Source organism: Miniopterus schreibersii (assembly GCF_964146895.1).
Source record: "Miniopterus schreibersii genome assembly, chromosome: 1".
NCBI lineage: Eukaryota > Metazoa > Chordata > Mammalia > Chiroptera > Miniopteridae > Miniopterus > Miniopterus schreibersii.
In genome coordinates, this window is record NC_138101.1 from 186,447,226 (window position 1) to 186,464,303 (window position 17,078).

General features: G+C 39.0%; 1 protein-coding gene across 7 annotated transcripts in view; it reads right to left on the reverse strand.

Moving 5' to 3' along the window:
- The window catches only part of CEP128 (centrosomal protein 128), a 289,186-nt gene that overhangs the window by 34,972 nt on the left and 237,136 nt on the right, over nt 1-17,078 (reverse strand). For 3 of the 7 annotated variants that reach the window (XM_081118224.1, XM_081118225.1, XM_081118227.1), the window contains one exon: nt 10,911-10,934. The exons of 2 other annotated variants lie outside the window; for them this stretch is intronic. In XM_081118224.1, the coding sequence (XP_080974350.1) occupies nt 10,911-10,934 (24 nt within the window). Of the gene's footprint in view, nt 1-10,763; nt 10,880-10,910; nt 10,935-16,926; nt 17,017-17,078 lie in introns of all 7 variants that reach the window. 2 more of the 7 variants (XM_081118229.1, XM_081118230.1) reach the window with 2 other exon arrangements.

The window sequence follows — 17,078 nt, forward strand, 5'->3', positions numbered from 1 at the left end:
AGTTTTTTCCTATTTTAAAAAAGGAAAAATTCTCTTTGTTCTTTGAGAGATCTTAAAGAAAAAGAATAAAGTTAAAATAAAAGTGACCCTTACCAAAAGAAATTAAAAAACCAAGACTGTGTCCAGTTGACCTTAGGGTATACTGAAGATTAAACCACCCTTAAAAGCTCTTTCTTTGCCTTTTCCATCGCCTCTAAAACCCTCTTCATCTTTGTAGCATCAAATTTCTCCTCTGTGAGCCCTCCTAAACCACTTTTGGGGGTGTGAGATGAAGTCTGAGAGTTCATGGCGTACTTGTCCAACACGGCCTTGCTAGAGGAGCTATGCTCCGTACTTTGTCCTTTGCACGGAGTAGCTGGTCGTCACATGTTGAGTGGAGAAATGAATAAAGTGTAGGAGTGCTGGTACAGAGCGGGTTAACACAGAAGTAGCAGAGGAGAGATGAGAAAGGAGAGCTGAGGGAGTCGGGTAGTTTGCATAATCTTAGTCAACACACCAAAAGCAAATCTACTAAACAGCCAATTTATCCAATATATGACTGATTTACAAAACAACTTATTTGTTTTTGTAACTATTCACATAGTATCCAAAGACACTGTTTTTGTAAATTGGTCAATTTATTAAAATCAGAGGATTAGTGATGTGGTGAATTCATGACTGGGCAAATGTGCCTTTAAAGTTAGGTATAAGAAATTTTAAGTTTTAATAAGATGCTAAAATTAAGCACCCTAGATTCTTGAAATATTAAGGAAAATGTTTGAGGAAGAATCTTACAACTGTTGTTTTGATAGATTAGAAGAAAAAAAATACTGGGGACAGAATACACAATGGTATCAGCCGAAATGTCAAGAAATTAATTCACCGGAAATAAACACCACTAAATTCAACAGACATGAAGGAGTAACAGGCTCTAGGGGATGGTCCTTCCTAAAAGGCAGAGAGAAGATGACCGAGCTCAGTGATTCTCAACCATGACTTCTCATTTCAATGATCTGAGAAGCTTTAAAAAATACTGGGACTTAGCCCAGGTCAACTGAACCTGGAGTGGGAGTGTGGTGAACTGAAATTATTAGGATTGCTAAATAAGGACTGCAAGTCTAAATTTCTCAGAGCCTCAACTTGAAACATGTGAATTGACTTTTGGAGGTAAAAGCTGTGAAACAGAGAGTGCCAAGACACATAACCATTGTGGCAAAATTAGGGTGAAAATTCAACACGTCCGGAGTAATGAGGCAAAACCTTCCAGTGAAGGTGATGCACACCTAAGGGGGAGAATTTTTAATTTTTAAAAATTAGAAGATGACTTTCCCATCCACTATCTCAAGTACTGGGCCCATTTCAGAGATAACAGAAATGAGGCTCAGAGAGGTGAGTGAGTTGCCCATGTTGCAGTGTCAGGACTCACAACCAGGTCTTCTGACTCCCAGGCCGCCAAGTCCAGATCATTCTCTAGGAACTACGGCGTTCACTAATCCTCCCACTCGACCCCCACATGTCTGGGAACAAATGCCCTCTTCTTCAAGGACAAAGGATGTCTCAGGAGGAGCTCTGAGGTATTACCAAGCAAAGCGAGTTCCGAGAACTAAGGAGTAAAGACGAAACCAGGCAGCTCTCCGAGAAGACGTAAAGGGAGCGCTTCCCAGGACCCAAGGGTTTTAAGTCAGAGTCGGGACTAATGTGCGCATATGCTTAATGTCTGAGGACAATGAAGCGCGCCAGCCAAGGATGCTCCCCTGGCCTCCGCTGTGGATGCCGGAGAGAGTGAGATGCGAGGAGAGGAAAGCACTGAAGCAGCTCTAGAAAATCATTTATGGAACACCAGCTGCGCGAAACAATTAAGAACAGAGCCTGAAGAGAACAGTGGGAAGGGAAGGGCTATTTTGATGGTTTGGCCTTTTACTCTTTGATGTTTAAATACACTGTAATTGGGGGCAATGATAGGCTAAATCATTTACTAATGTTAATATTAACACAAGACTACTTGGGATATTTATATTAATAGTGCTATAGTGACAATTTATATTCTCCCTAGCCTTTCATCTGAGATCAAAGTTTATTGAAAGCCCTTAAACTTTATAAACACTGTGTAAGTGGAATTAGAACAGGTATGCAGATGAATTAAAAAAAAAAAAAGATCAACTGAGGCATTTAATATCACTGAGCAAGCTCAAGACAGAGCTAGTAGTGCAACCTAGGGGCACGCCAACTCTTCACATCAACATGCAGGAGCCAGATCAAAGTGGCTTTATGGTCTCCACGAGCCATTACATTGAGGGGACGTTCCGACAGTTCTAAATAGGGTCCAAGAATGTCAGTGTCCTTCATGCCTCTACTTCTTGTCCTGCTCGAGGTAAATACGGAATCTGGTTGCTAATTACCTTCCTCTTCCCTTGGTATCATTCACTAGACACTTGTACAGTGTTCCTTGCTTATGTCTCCATTACTCTCACCAGTCACAAGCGGAATGTGTAGAGTGAAAGGAACACTGTGTCCCTAATGAGGACACTTGAATTCTAGCCCAAGTTTTGCCACACTTGGCAATTCAAGAAATACTCTGGCCTCCAGACTTGTCACCTATAGGGTGAGGGCTTTTCACAAGAATCTCTAAGAATCCTTCAAACTGTAACATTACCTGAAATGTGAGATCCATGGCAGCAGGGACCTAAACTGCCATGCCCTAGGACACTATTGAGACATGGTAGGGATGCAACAAGTATCTGTTATATAATATTATATGATTAAAGCAGTTGAGAGCAACCATTGGCAGAGTGGAAATTCTGTGAAGATCAGATGTTCCTCCTAGATTAGACGATAGCCTATTAGGGAGAGGGCCTTTTAAATATCACCTAGCCCAGCCCAATCATTAAAAAAAAAAAAAAGAAAAGAAAATGTAGAGAGTTTAAGCAACTTCCCAGGGTCATGTGCCTGGCTATGGTAGAGATATGACCAGAACCTGGCTTTTCTAACTCACAATCAGGTACTATTTTTACCATATCACCATCTTTTTAAACTAGGCATATAATAATAATTTTCAACTGAAATTTATATGTAATTCATTAAAATAAGATGCACACATTGAAAATTCCCCAAATCAGCTTTTCATTTAAAGGCTACCTCAAAACTGTGTAACATACACTCTTCCCACCAACTATATGCATATTGAGGGTGTAATACTGATATTTTGTTTTATAGTTAAGTTAGGATCTTAAAAAACAACTTAATACACAATTACTTAGATTTCACTCAGATATTCTCCCTTAAAGAGAACAGAAAACATTTCTTACATATATAATATTTTTCAGAAAGATACTTTCATTGTTTTATAATATACACTTATATTATCTTCACAATACAAAGTAAGAGCTTTTCACCCAGAGAATGCATCACGTTACTGATAGTGTTTAGAGCAGAAATATTAAAATACATTATCAAGCAAGGCAGTTAGACAGGCAGTAGGACTACTTATCAGCATCAAATATGAAGCTGTCAGTCTGACCTCCAAACATGAACAATTCAATAATACTAAATCCATCTGCTAGGGAAGCCACATTCATTATGTAATTTCTCAGTGATACCTTCCCTGTGTCACCATGTTTATGAAAGATTGGACAGGGCTGTCAGAAACCAGTTTTGCAGGCTGAAGTAAGTCTTACATTTTTTCATTGGTCATCACCCTTTGCCACAAGGTTGCAACTCTGAATAAAGAGCCTACTTGTTTTAGTAAAATTTTCTTCCTATGACTGTAAGCACGGTCCTGGTGTAGAAATTTAACCCTTTGAAGATGACACCATTATTGGAAAACATACACATTTTAATACTAACACAGAATACAGGCTCTGTGCTTCGGGACAAGGTGGCGAAGGAGAATGTCCAGCTTGTTGCAACCAAGGTCCCTCATGAGAGATTCATGAGGATACCCCGCTCGCCCTCGCTGCGCATATACAGAAGGTAGGCTAACACTGGAGCAGTGGGAAACTTGGCAGGGCGGGCAGGACAGGGTTTGTGCAAAACCCTTTTCCGGTTTCAGTTTGAATGGGTTCCCAGGAAGTGTCAAGTTCGAACGAATCCAAAATTTTACAATGTAGCCCAGCCAAGACTGCTGAGATTCACCTGATTCTGGGTCAAAACTGTACAGAGCACACTGCGTTTTATTTGGTGGCAAGCCAACCTGACCGAACCGCTCAGGAACCTCAATGAGAAGCAAGCAGCCTTGGCAAAGTCAAAATGAACCTAACTTGATCTCTGGTTTTGAAACAGTAGGTTCTGGCTTTATAAAGAGATAAAGGCAAGTTTTACTTAGCTTCAAGATTTGTACAAATACGTCGAAGAGGCAGTGCAAATAATTAACGGTTATTGGGCCAGATTTACATACTCAAGCCAGTTATTTCCTGAGCGTAATGGGGACACTGCAGCAAGTACATTAACTCTATTGGGTCCATGTACCCGTAAGTGCCCCAGAGCAGTACTTAGTGTCCTAACAGAGAATAATGGCCCTTCAATAACTCCTGTCCCCGCAGAGCACACTGCACGTGTACTAGGATGAGGCGCAACTGGTAGCTAGATCCAGGGTGGGAAGGAAAGCAAACTAAAAATAAAAACCCCAACAGCCACTGTCTGTTCTAAGGGCAGCTACTTAGTAACCTCCACAGAGGCCCGGCACACTCCCGCCCTCCCGAGATCCTGCAGGCAGCTGGCGTGCACAGGCCAAACCTGCTCCCGCTGACATTAGCCGAAGGAATCCTTTAGAGATGTGCAAAGACTCTAATGGGTTTTCTAAAATAAAAATCATAGTTCTAAAAGTTTTCCAGTGCTTTGTAATTTTTCTCAACACAGGCAAATTTATGCATGCTTTTCTCCATATAGCTACAGGTTAGCATTTATCCCATAAGTAATATTATCTCTGTAAGTATACACTGAAAATGTAGAACATCAGATTGTTTTAAGTAACTTTGTTCTGAGGAGCTGATTAAGCACTGACAAATTACAAATATATAATTACACATTTGCTCTAAGTCAATGGTTTTCAAATATTGGAATAGATATTACCTAGTTTTTCAAACTGCATCTCCCTTGTTCCTCCCCGGCTGCCCCCCCCCCCATTTTTAAGTTGTCTAAATGTTTTCATCATAAGTTCAGGTAGTTGCAAAGGATGACATTTCCGTAATGCTGTAAATATTGATATTTTCAAGTAAAACTCTCATATCACTCATATGAACTTCCTCGGTGCATTTTAAATAGTTCAGTAATATGTTATTACCATTTATCCACTTAGAAAATAACTAAGACCCTCTTTTAAAGACAGAAATTTTATCTTGTCCCTTTTCCCTTTGAATTTATTTCCAATCTTTTCCTCTTATAGACTTTTATTCTAATATAAAATATATTTATGCTTGCAAGACTTTTTATTGGCTATCTTATTATGCCACATTCTCCTCTGTAAAAAAAAAAAAAAAAAAAAGGTATATACACAGAGAAAAACTGATTTTTAAAACTCCCTATGGCAATAATGCTCTAAGTGCTGTACAATTTTTATGGATTAATTTATCATTAAAATTAATGCTAGGTAATAAATGTTGAGAAAAATTATTAAATGTAAATGTTAAAACACACACCCAAATTTCCCAGAAGTATACCCTAACGGAATGGATGCGGCTTCCTGCTCTCCTGCACGGAATTAGCCCATGTACCCACAGTAAATGCTAATTTTTGCTTAAAGACGACAGTTCCCTTTCACATACATTTTTTGTTTCTATAGATTTAATCACTGAGAATCTTATTCACATAAAACGTACATGAGAATAAAAATAGATCTGTTATAACAATGTCACTCAATTTCTTGAATGCCTTCCTAGCTTTATGCAAAGATTACATAGTGATCTGTCATCAAAAATTAATTTTAATGATCTATTAGCTCATTTAGGCCCTCCCTTCAATTTTGTTGAAAGCAAAGAATTAGAAACCACTAGGCCTGCCAAAGGACTGTAATGTAGTTATTAAAGTCATTCACTTTCTGTTTCTGGAAAGTGTATCAAAAAGACTTTATTTACCAAGACCTGTCAAACGACAATAACTGTTCTTTCACCTCCAGGCACCTCGTAAGAACACATCTGCAGAGCCCAAGGACACAGGCAACACTGTGGGGAGGGCAGGGGGGCTGCGTGGAGGTGGGCAAAGGAGGGGAAATGGGGGCATGCGCAGCAGAGTCGGCAATAAGAAAATTTTTAAAAAGAACAGAGGAAAATATAAATCTTGGTAATTTTAATACCATTTTATCAGCATAAACATTTTAATACATTTATTTGATATTACATTAAATATATTTTCTTTCTTATTCTTTTAATCCTCACCTGAGGATATGTTTTTATTGAGTTTAGAGAGAGACAAAGGGAAAAAGGGAGAGAAACATCAATGTGAGAGAGGAACATCTATCAGTTGCCTCCCACGTGGCCACAGCCTTTTTGGTGTACGGGACAACGCTCCAACCAGCTGAGCCACCCAGCCAGGGCAAATAAACATATTTTCATCCAAACCTTAGAACTGCAGATTGACAAAGCCAGTCCTCACTGGCAAACCAACCAGCCAAATCAGACTACTTTCCGGCAGAAAGTAGTCTAACTTCATTTTCTGGTTTGATAAAGCGTGTTGATGTGCCCCTGTGACCATGGTCTCACTTGTGGATTATACTTCTAAGACAGATAAATAGATAAGGCATGGGGCCAGGTCAGAATTTGTCACCTGGATGAAATAAAACACTGCTGCTTTCAATGACGTCTTCCCAACACTTCTTAGTTTTGTTTTCTGGAGCTATATATTCTCTGACTATACTAGGGGGGTAGAAGGTTAGCTAATTAAATAAAAATTGTCATTACTCCCTTTCAACACCAATTAACAACATATGTCAATTTTAGAGCATCCCCATATGTCTAACACAACTCTTTGTTCTTATAAAAAATATATGTATTCCCCCTGGCCGGTGTGACTCGGTTGCACCAAAGGGTCGCCAGTTCTATTCCCAGTCAGGGCACATGCCCAGGTTGTGGGCTCAACACCCAGTCAGTGTGCATGTGGGAGGCAACTGAGTGTTTCTCACATCGATGTCTGTCTCTGTCTGTCTCTCTCCCCTTCCCTTCCTCTCTCTCTCAAATCAATACAAACATTACACATATATGCCCGAGGACAAGAAGCTTTACCTTAGTGGCTTGGTTAAAGGAGGACCGGAAGGCACCAAAATCTTAAAGCGCCTCCTGTCTGGCACCCGAGGTAGAAGTGTAGGGGAATTTGCCATCCTGGGGCCCTGGAGAGGTGAGAAGGCCTTTCTTTTGTGAAGCGGGAATAGATTATGAAATGTAACAAGGCCCCTCACAGCAGAGATATTTTCGGAGAAAGTGCATGTGGACGCTAAGGATGTAAAAAGCAATTCTCTTAAAGCGATCTGCTTCTGAATACCCCTTGGAAGGCCCTGGCACCGCCTGGGGACATGCTACCCTGGTCTGAAGGCCGAGCCCTAATCACCAGGGACAGCATCAATCATCTTGCTGTAAAATTTTTTTTAAAGTTGTGTTACATATTTCAAATTCCTTCCATTTGTTTTTTAGTGAAATGGGTCATAGATATAAAAGAGTACACAAGCTACAATCATACAGTTTAAGGAAATGACAATTCTCTGCGGTGTTAATTAGCGTTTCCCGATCACTGATGAAGCTGAATATGTTTTCACGTTTCTTCTTTAACTGAAATTCTTGCCTATTTCTCTCCCCTCCCCTCCCCTCCCCTCCCCTCCCCTCCCCTCCCCTCCCCTCCCCTCCCCTCCCCTCCCCTCCCCTCCCCTCCCCTCCCCTCCCCTCCCCTCCCCTCCCCTCCCTCCTCTCTCTTCTCTTTTTCCTGTCTCTCCCCCTCCCTCCCTCCCTCCCTCCCTTCCTCTCAGAAATGTGGGTTAACTGTTTCTAATGACTTTGTTGGCAGTAAGATTTAAATACAAATTGACTTGGATACAAACTGCTAGTCAGTTATACCTTCCAAAACATATTTTAAGGGTAGCTTTCCTTTTCATTTTTTTATGCTATCTTTTGATTTATAGAAATTCTTAATATTACATTAATATGGTACTAAATCAGTCCTTTCCTTTATGACCTATGTTTTCAGTGCCTTTCCGACTCTCATCCTCCCAAATCCTTCAAAGTCCCGAGGTCGTGAAGATATTAAACTATACTGTTTTCAAGTTTTACGGTTCTGCCATTCACATTTAGGCTTTTGTTCATTTTCGCATCGGAGATGGGGGTTCAATGACATTTGTTAATACCACCTTTCCTCGGATAGGGGGTGCAGGTTGTATCAGGCCTCCAGATTCCATGCACACGTGCTTCTGTTCTGGGTTCGCTACTGACCTGCTGACGCACCCCTGGGCCTAGACCACGCTGCCTCAGCTTCCGCAGCTTCGGCGGGGCTGGGAGTCCGCTAGGCAGCCCCCCACCTCTTTCCTCTTCAGAACTCCCTTGGCTGTTCGAGAGGATTTTCTCTATAAAGGGCTCGCATCCTTTTGGTTGTTGTGAGATTTTTTTCCTAGGTACTTTGCATTTTTTGTCACTTTTGTAGTCATATACTTGAATTACAGTTTCTCAGTGCTGGTGCTGGAGTGAGAAGTAAAATGGACTTTCACATACTGGTTTTTATCAAACATGCAGTTCAGTATTTACTATTTCATTCTGCAAACGTTTATTGATTGTCCGCTATGTATCAGGAATTTTTGACAGGCCCTGGGGATGCATTTGCAGGTAGAAGCTTCCAACCCAAGGAGCTCCCCTGCTAAGGAAGGGGGAAAGGGACACGCTGAGGAGGCGGGGAAACGGCCACGGTTGTGACCTAAGCACACAGGCAACTGGGGACAAGACAAATCAAGTTGCTCATTATGATAAAAAGACGATCTTATCTTTTATAAGGTCCTATAGTTACTGAACTTTTAAAAATCAATCTACTGGAAATACTCCCAGCGGAACGACGGGATTCCAGGCCTTTCCGTGGAGCGCCCTGTGCACCCTAACCGCCGCCCACCCCCGTGCACACCGCCCGCACTGTTCCGAGGGTTAAGTGCTGAGCAGCGAGAATAATAAATGACCTTCTGGGCGTTTTCGGCGTCTGATTTTATGAACTATAAAATACTTCACCAGCTGAACAGTCCACCAAGTGCATTAAATCTGCTCCTTATAATGCCGTGAAGTCAAAGGACTTCATAATATTTGAGCGTTAACGTTATTACTGAGCGTTTTCATTTTTACGGTTTTGCTTAATTACTTCAAATTAAATCCATCTTGAGAAAGCTGCCACTGTAAAAAACCTACTTCCTTTAATTAATTTTATTTTTCTCGTGATGACTTTTCATTTTTACCTTTATTCCTAAAGGACTCCTTAGGATAAAGCGTTTATAATTCTACTCCATAGTACTTTTAGTAAAGAGATTGTATAAATAAAAAAGACTGACAAATACTAATAAAAGTGACAGGCCTTTGTTATTACTGATGTAAATTTCAGCTTCGTGTGACACGTTGGTATAACTGAAATGTTTCAATAAGAAACAGCAATCACATAATGACAGCAATAACCTGACATTTGTTTGGTTCTAGGTATTTTCACAAATACTTTTAGTTCTCATGATCTGATATAATAAGTTTACTTAGAATCATATCTCCAGATGAAGGCATCGAAAAGCAAGTGACTTGCTAAGTTGCATAAGTGGCATTTCTGTACGCTGAACTCAAGTCCACAAACTCAAAATTTCTGTTTTTGTTCATACTTTCAAACAGCGCATTTAGTTCATAAGCCAAATCCTGTTGGCAAGACACCCCCTTAAGGTTAAGTAAAATATATGTGGAGGAACACTAAACATTTTATTCACCTACAATGTCATCATACTGAAACTGAGAAGGTCAGTGTACTTTCCAAATGGCCCAGTTAAATCTAAGGGATAGATTATTTACCCACGAGGGTCTGGACACTGTCAATCAAAATCACTTGTTTACATAGGACTAAAATGTGCTCCATTAGCATCTCTCCATTCCTCACGCTCACAAAATAACTATTTTATTCTTCATTGGCCTCATTGTTTAAAGGTTTCTTAATTTTTTCCTGTTCGTTGAAAACATAAAAAAGATAAAATAAAAATCACCACTAGTCCCAAGTCACTCTTAATATTTTGTGTGTTTCCTTAAAGTTTTTTTTAACACAAAATAGAAATATTCAATACTTGCAGGCCAGTCTCCCTTACAACTCCATATACTGCTATTTCCCCACATGGCAGGGTGGCAACATTTACTTTTAAACGTGACTTTCTATGGTGAATTACATTTCGTCGCCTTCAAGAAGCCTTTAAGCAATAAGGCCAATTAATTGAAAGCATGTACTCTTTACATTCATGTGCTTTAAAAAAATTATTTCTTAATACTAGATTCCTGCAGGTAAGACTCTGAGAAAAAGGCTTACCAGCTTTTCTCAGTATCTGGATATTGTTGAAAATGATGTAAAATACATTAAATTGAATATCTGGACTTCAAAGTACAAATTGCATTCTGCCCTCAGCTTTTTATCCATCGGTCCTTTTCGTGACTGACAAATACAGACACAAATACACAGGGTTCTGATGACATTTCAGCTAGTTACGTTTTCCATAAATCAGCACATCTTGGCACCATCGGACTAGAGACCAGTGGCCACTTAAATAGGCACATCTTTGTTTTTTCTATTTTTCATTTTAAAAGTCTATATCCACATACCTTTCACGTACAGTTTAGCTTATTTCCCCCTTTGAATCTTAGGCACAGTTTGAGAAGTGTTGTCTGGAACTGCTTCCTTTGGGGAATGCTCTGAAATCCCGGGACGGGCAGAAATTCTGACAGGAGAAAGAAAACGCCCCAACTTACCGTTTCTAACACATTTACACGGTCCTGCAAATAAAGCATAATATACAATTATAAAAACAAAGCTACTAAAATCATTTCAAGTTCACTTAATTGTCAGATTTCCTTTTTATTCTTTAGTGGAATCATTTATTTTTTAAATGTAAAAAATGAAAATTCAGGATGACTTCAATAGAGTTCATCACAAAAGGATCACTATGCCTTTTCTCATCTCAGCAGGAGTTAAGGCTACGGGGTTTAATTTAACAGTAAATACCATATATTCGGGTATAATTAATAAGTGGAATAGATTTTACCTCTTTTGCATTGATAAAATTATTTATATACTTAAGGGTATATACTATTACATACATTTGAATATATGAACCATGACTAGATAATACTAGTGATATAAAAAAGCAATTTAGCAATAAATATATCAGCTGTCAGATGTACAGCACAGTTTGATCTCACAGGAAGGTAAAGTTCAGACATAAAAATACTTAAATAAAATTAATAAGCAAATTGTTCATTCAAACAAAGCAGGAAATAAATGAGAAATGTATGTCACCTGCAACCAATCCTGAACCCAGATGAGCCTTCATTGCTTAGAGCATCTTAGAAGGTTTCATATAAATAGTGGTTTTAAAAAGGGTTATCAACAATAATGCTTAAAAAGTTAAAGGACTGAGAAAATGGCTCCTTTCTGCCATGTAAGGACATAATGAGAAGGTGGCCTTCTCCAAGAACCGAGGCTGCCAGAACCTTGATCTTGGACTTCCCAGCCTCCAGAACTGTAAGAAGGAAACGTCTGTTGTTTACACCCCCAGCCTATGGTAATTTGTCTTTCTCTGAGCTAAGAAGACATGTGCCTAGTTTATAAGACTGTGATCACAAATGATCCAGAAAACTGCATTTGGTTAAAGAATAAAGATCAATAATGATATATTTTGATTCAATTTACTTACGTCTATTTGTCTATAACCCGCTTTATTCCAAATCAATGAATAATTATTTTGAAGCAATTTATTTATATCTATAACCTGCTTCATTCCACACGGTACTAAGACAGCTTTCCATTAAAAAAAAATGTACATGTTCAGAAAAAGAAAATTCAGGAAATAGAAAAATTCTGTTTATTAACCTAAATTTAAATAATTCAAATTGCTAATCAACGACAATAGGATACCAGCATTGCAGCCAATTAGTGAGCTTTGTGTAAAATTGTAGGTTTTTTGGTCTTAATTTCTGTAAGACTATAAGTAAAAAGAAACTATTCCTAGTCTTTATAAACATATTAACTTGCTTTTAAAATTTTTTAAATGTATTTTGAAATTTTAAGTAGTTGTAGTTGACTTCTTTTTTTGGCAGGCAGTACTGGTTATTATAATTCTATATAGAAAAGAATTAGGCTACTGCACATACTTATTCTCAAACAAAATATCTGCAAACTTCCTCTCATGTTATTATTAAAATAGAAGTAACTTAAGCCGATACAGTGTCATTAACATAATCTATACAAAATGCCAGAATGTGTCCTAGAATGAACATATAATTATACCAAAATAAATTATATTCTTCTTACCCTTTCCTACTCTTACTAGAACTGCAGTTGAATCTCCATTTCAACAGATTTTACCTTCAAGCTCAACTCAGCCTTCAGGTTCAACACTCTCCCAACTCCCCCATCACAAATACCCACCAGCCCAAGCTTGGATTCTAAAAAGTACCGTTAGGACACTGAAAGGGGGCTAGGGGGTGGGAGGAGTAAGACAGCCTGCGGAACTAATGAAGCCATTCTCACTATAATCGTGGTGTTTCAGGTGGTTGCAGTAAGTTAATGCTTCTTATTTTTGTAGTCATGGACTTGGAGAGTCTGATGAAACTTGATCTTCTCTCCAGGACTGTACATTACCCACAACACACAAATAATTCTTCATATACTTTTAGGGAACTGCAGACTCTCTGAAGCCTACCCAGGGGCGTTCAAGTCCTTTTACTCTACATAAAAACATCTGAAATAAGGTGTAAGAATATTATGTAAATAAATTATTAAATCAAATCTATTTATTTCTCCTGTATGAAATATTTCTATATAAATAACACCAAAAAGAAAGGGGAAAAAACACACACATTTGAGAGTGAAAGGTCAAACAACAATCAAAGGAAAAATTTCCTTCAAGTATTTTTTTTGGGGGGAAAAAAAAGTTCTTGGGGAAAATAACCTGCTTTTTGCTATTGTTTTGTGTGTGTGTGTTTGGATAGTCTCTTTTCCACTGTTCTTTAGTTCAAAGGAGGGAAAGTCTATGAAACACCTAAAAGGGCAACCATTATTTTAATGTTTCCTTGTAAAGATAATTCGTGTAGTCACTGCACAGTCATTGAGTTGCAGTGGAGAGTGCCAGCTGCTCTCACCAATGCAAATACGAGGTACGCTTGAATCTCTAAAGGAAAATGCTGCTGCTAGACATAACATTTTATGTCCACTTGACAGACCAAAGAGCTGTATTTTGGGGGAGGCCTATAGCATATGTACTGTAAAAGTATGTATTTTATTTAAAAATAGTCAAAAGAATGTAAAGTACAGCACAGGGAATACAGTCAATTACACTGTAGTAAGTACGCATGGTGTCAGATGGGTACTAGACTTATGGGGAATCCCCTCATAAGGTATATAAATGTCTGAACACTATGCTGTGCACTGAAATTAATATAGTGTTGTATATAAGCTAAAACAGGAAATTTTTTAAAGTTTTAAAAAATATGTATTTTAATGTTTTGTGATGAGGTGAGTAACTTGCCTCGAGCTATACATATTCCTTCGCTACCTGGTCATGAACGGGTATACACTGGAATTCCTAAATGAACCAAGGCAAATTCATTAGTCTCACTGGAGATGGGCAAACTTAGGAAATGAGCACTAAATGGATCTTTGGCATCTGAATCTCTGATCATTACCAGTTTATTTAATTCAGCTGAGCCAATCACACATTGATTCATCCATTCCATCTAGGTGATGAACTAGAGGCCTCATAGGTCTAAACAATCAGAGCTCTTCTGCCTTTGGGAAATATAGTTGAACAGGCCTAACGACTTCATTTTATCAACATAATGCACCATTTTCCAAGAATGCTTTACTATATTCATCAGTATATAGGAAAGCACAATACTGGCATAAAAATATAACAGGAGTTTCTATCCCTTTCAAGTCTAAGAAGAAGCTTTACGAGTACAGAGTAATGGTGGAACTTCTCTGGGACTACAGGTCTATGACAGACATATAATTGGGAAAGCACAAAGCCTCTGTCCTGGAAGAAAAATCCGCCTGGCTTCACCCAGGACAACCCCTGCTCGGCATTCTTTCTTCCTGTCCGTGCTCACCCTGTCTCATCAACGCTCACACTTCACCTGCTGCTGCCTACATGAACCATATAACATGAAATGCAAATATGTACCTTTCTCCTCGATGCATTTCCAATAGCAATCCATTGCACTTAACAAACTGTCAAACATTTTTTAATAATTAAAAGAGCTAGTAGTTATTTCAAATGTATTCCTTTCCAAGCTTCACGCTATTAAGTGAAAGGAAAGGCCTTTATTAACCACCACACACAAAAAAGGATCAGTGTTTGGTGATTTAAAATAAATGAAAACAAAATAAAGAGATAAAAATCACAACCTCAAAGTTGCAAAACCAAAAATGCTATAGAATGCAGCATAAGTTGGCTTTGAATACACCAAATGAATCAACAATCTATACATAAGATTGTATTTTATCTAGGAGAAGTCAGACAAAATTACTCTAGACTTTAGGATGGGTGGCATTAGGCAGCCTGCAGTGGATTCCCCATCATCCAGTGTTTGATTAGGCCATCATCAAATACTTGCAGTCAATCTTTGTAAACTCCTTTCACTGGCTGCTTATGAGCCCTTTCCAAATAATCTACTTCAGGGTCCAAAATTCTATTGAAAAGAATACCACAGCAAAGCATCAAGATTTTGTCTAAAATTTCAACATTTTATAAAAAAAAAAAAAAAAAAAGCCAGTTTTAAAAGGTGCATCATTTCTTTGCATGGAAGGAATATCCAGTAACGTTCCTTGTTATCTGCTTTTCACCCAGAAAGCAAAAAACGGAAGCAGAAAAACGGAAGCAGAAAGGATCACAAGATTTACCAAGAGAGTCAGTGTTTTCTCTACATTCCTGACCTGTTCTCTCATCCACTCCTACTGCCGTGACAGAGCCCAGAGGCACCCAGCTGTTCTTCAGCTTCCTTCTGCTATATTCCCAGGTGGGCATTTTTGGTTTGTGACCTTGCTTGTTATGAGGCCATGACTGACCACTATACTTCAGCTTGACACCGTTCAGGAAAGGCTGAGTTTGCACTTACACTGAAGTGGGATATGTGATGGGTTCCTGGGTGGGGAATGCAAGTTGGGTGGAAGAGAAAGATGAAGATAAAGACACGCAAATGTGTCTCTGGGGTCATTTCATAGGGTTTCCTGCTGGAAAATGCAGCCAGAAGTTAGGTAAGGATTTTGCTTGAAGTCCCTACAAACACTTCCAGTCAACTGTATGAAACTAATACCAAAAAATCGCAGATTTACCCTCTGTATTTCAAACCACAAAGCAATGAAGGAGGTTTTTTGTTGTTTTTCCTTGAAAACGAAGAATCGCTTTAAGATTCTTCTTTAAAGCACGGATGTAATGTGATGCGTAGAGGTGGGCCTATAGGGTAGGACTGCAACCAAATGAAGGGCAAAAGACACAGAATTATCTTACTCTTGCTCAGTTCCACAGTGAAATTGCTGGTACCAGGCAACAGGAGTTCAGTCAACGACATTTGGACTGGGGAACAACTAAAAATTATTTGCAGGTAATATAAAGGCTATGATGGTGGTTAGGGGCAATGCAAATGACAGCCAATGTAATTTCAAAGATTGACTGTCCCCCAAGAGAGATGCAGGAACTGGAATTGAGTAGTGGGGGGAGAAAGCCAACAGCCCAGAAGCCAACACACCATATTATTTTTTCAAGGATTTACATTCTGAGAAATAAAGTGCATGTCTCTAGTTGTGAGGTGAGTCATATATCAGGTGAACAGGCTCTGAACTCTTATGCAAATCACAGTGCAGCGGTGATTATGGCTTAATTTATGAGTAGGTTGTGTCATGCACAACTTGGGGAAACAATAGGGTGTGCTGTTTTTCAGGGTGTGTATCTCACTGCCACCAAAAACAGCTCATCAAATGAGACTCCCTGAGGCTGACATCTCCTTCGTGTCCCTCAAGGGCAAATATCTCCTGGGTTTCTAGGTGAAGCATGTTCACAAGGAAACCCATGTAACCACAGAACCCTTTGTCCCAAGCTCCTTCCTCCTGAATATCTGAATCTCAGCACATGATGGCTGGCTAGCAGGCATGTCACAGAACTGAGTCATTAAATGGTACAGGCACTCAGTCCACCTCGGGAATTAAACTGCTTACCTTTGAGCAATTTCAATAATTCACATCCTAATTTACACGCAGAGCCGTTTCTTTTCGGGAATTAAAGCACAAGGAACATTATATTAGGGACTCTCTTACTCCCACTCCCACTCCCATATTCCTCTGTGGGCTTCTGGGTACAGGTAACTCTCACCAGCTATTCCAGAGAGAGCGATTCGTAAGGGTAATCAAGGCACAAGCAGCTGGATTTAAATAACGGATTTGGCTGACATGAGTTAGGTTTTTCTTGCTTCCTAATTCAGTTTGACTATGATTAAACCTATTATCAACCTCTATTTCCTAACATACAAGCACAGGTAGGAAGGTGGTTAAGGATTTAAAATTAACCTTAGATTATCTGTACTCTGAAAATCAGTGGTGCATTATTCTTAGTAGCTAAGAAAGGGGAAAAAACCAACAAACTTAGTTTTTAGTGGCACTTCTCGAAGGCATACCTGAAGACTGGCTTATCCTCTATATCCTAAAGTACAGTAAATGTATTTTCACTATTCAGTCTTAAATATCCTAAATACTTCTACCTATGAAATACTTAACTGCTTTTTCTTCCAATTGAGCTTCCTTCTGATTTCTCACTGCAGTCTGACTAGCATCTTCCCAGGGTAGAATTTTAAACTGTAGCTTTGGCTGTTTGAGAGAGATGTGAGCAAAGAAAAAGAGTTGGAAAGCTCTACTGTCTTAAACTCATT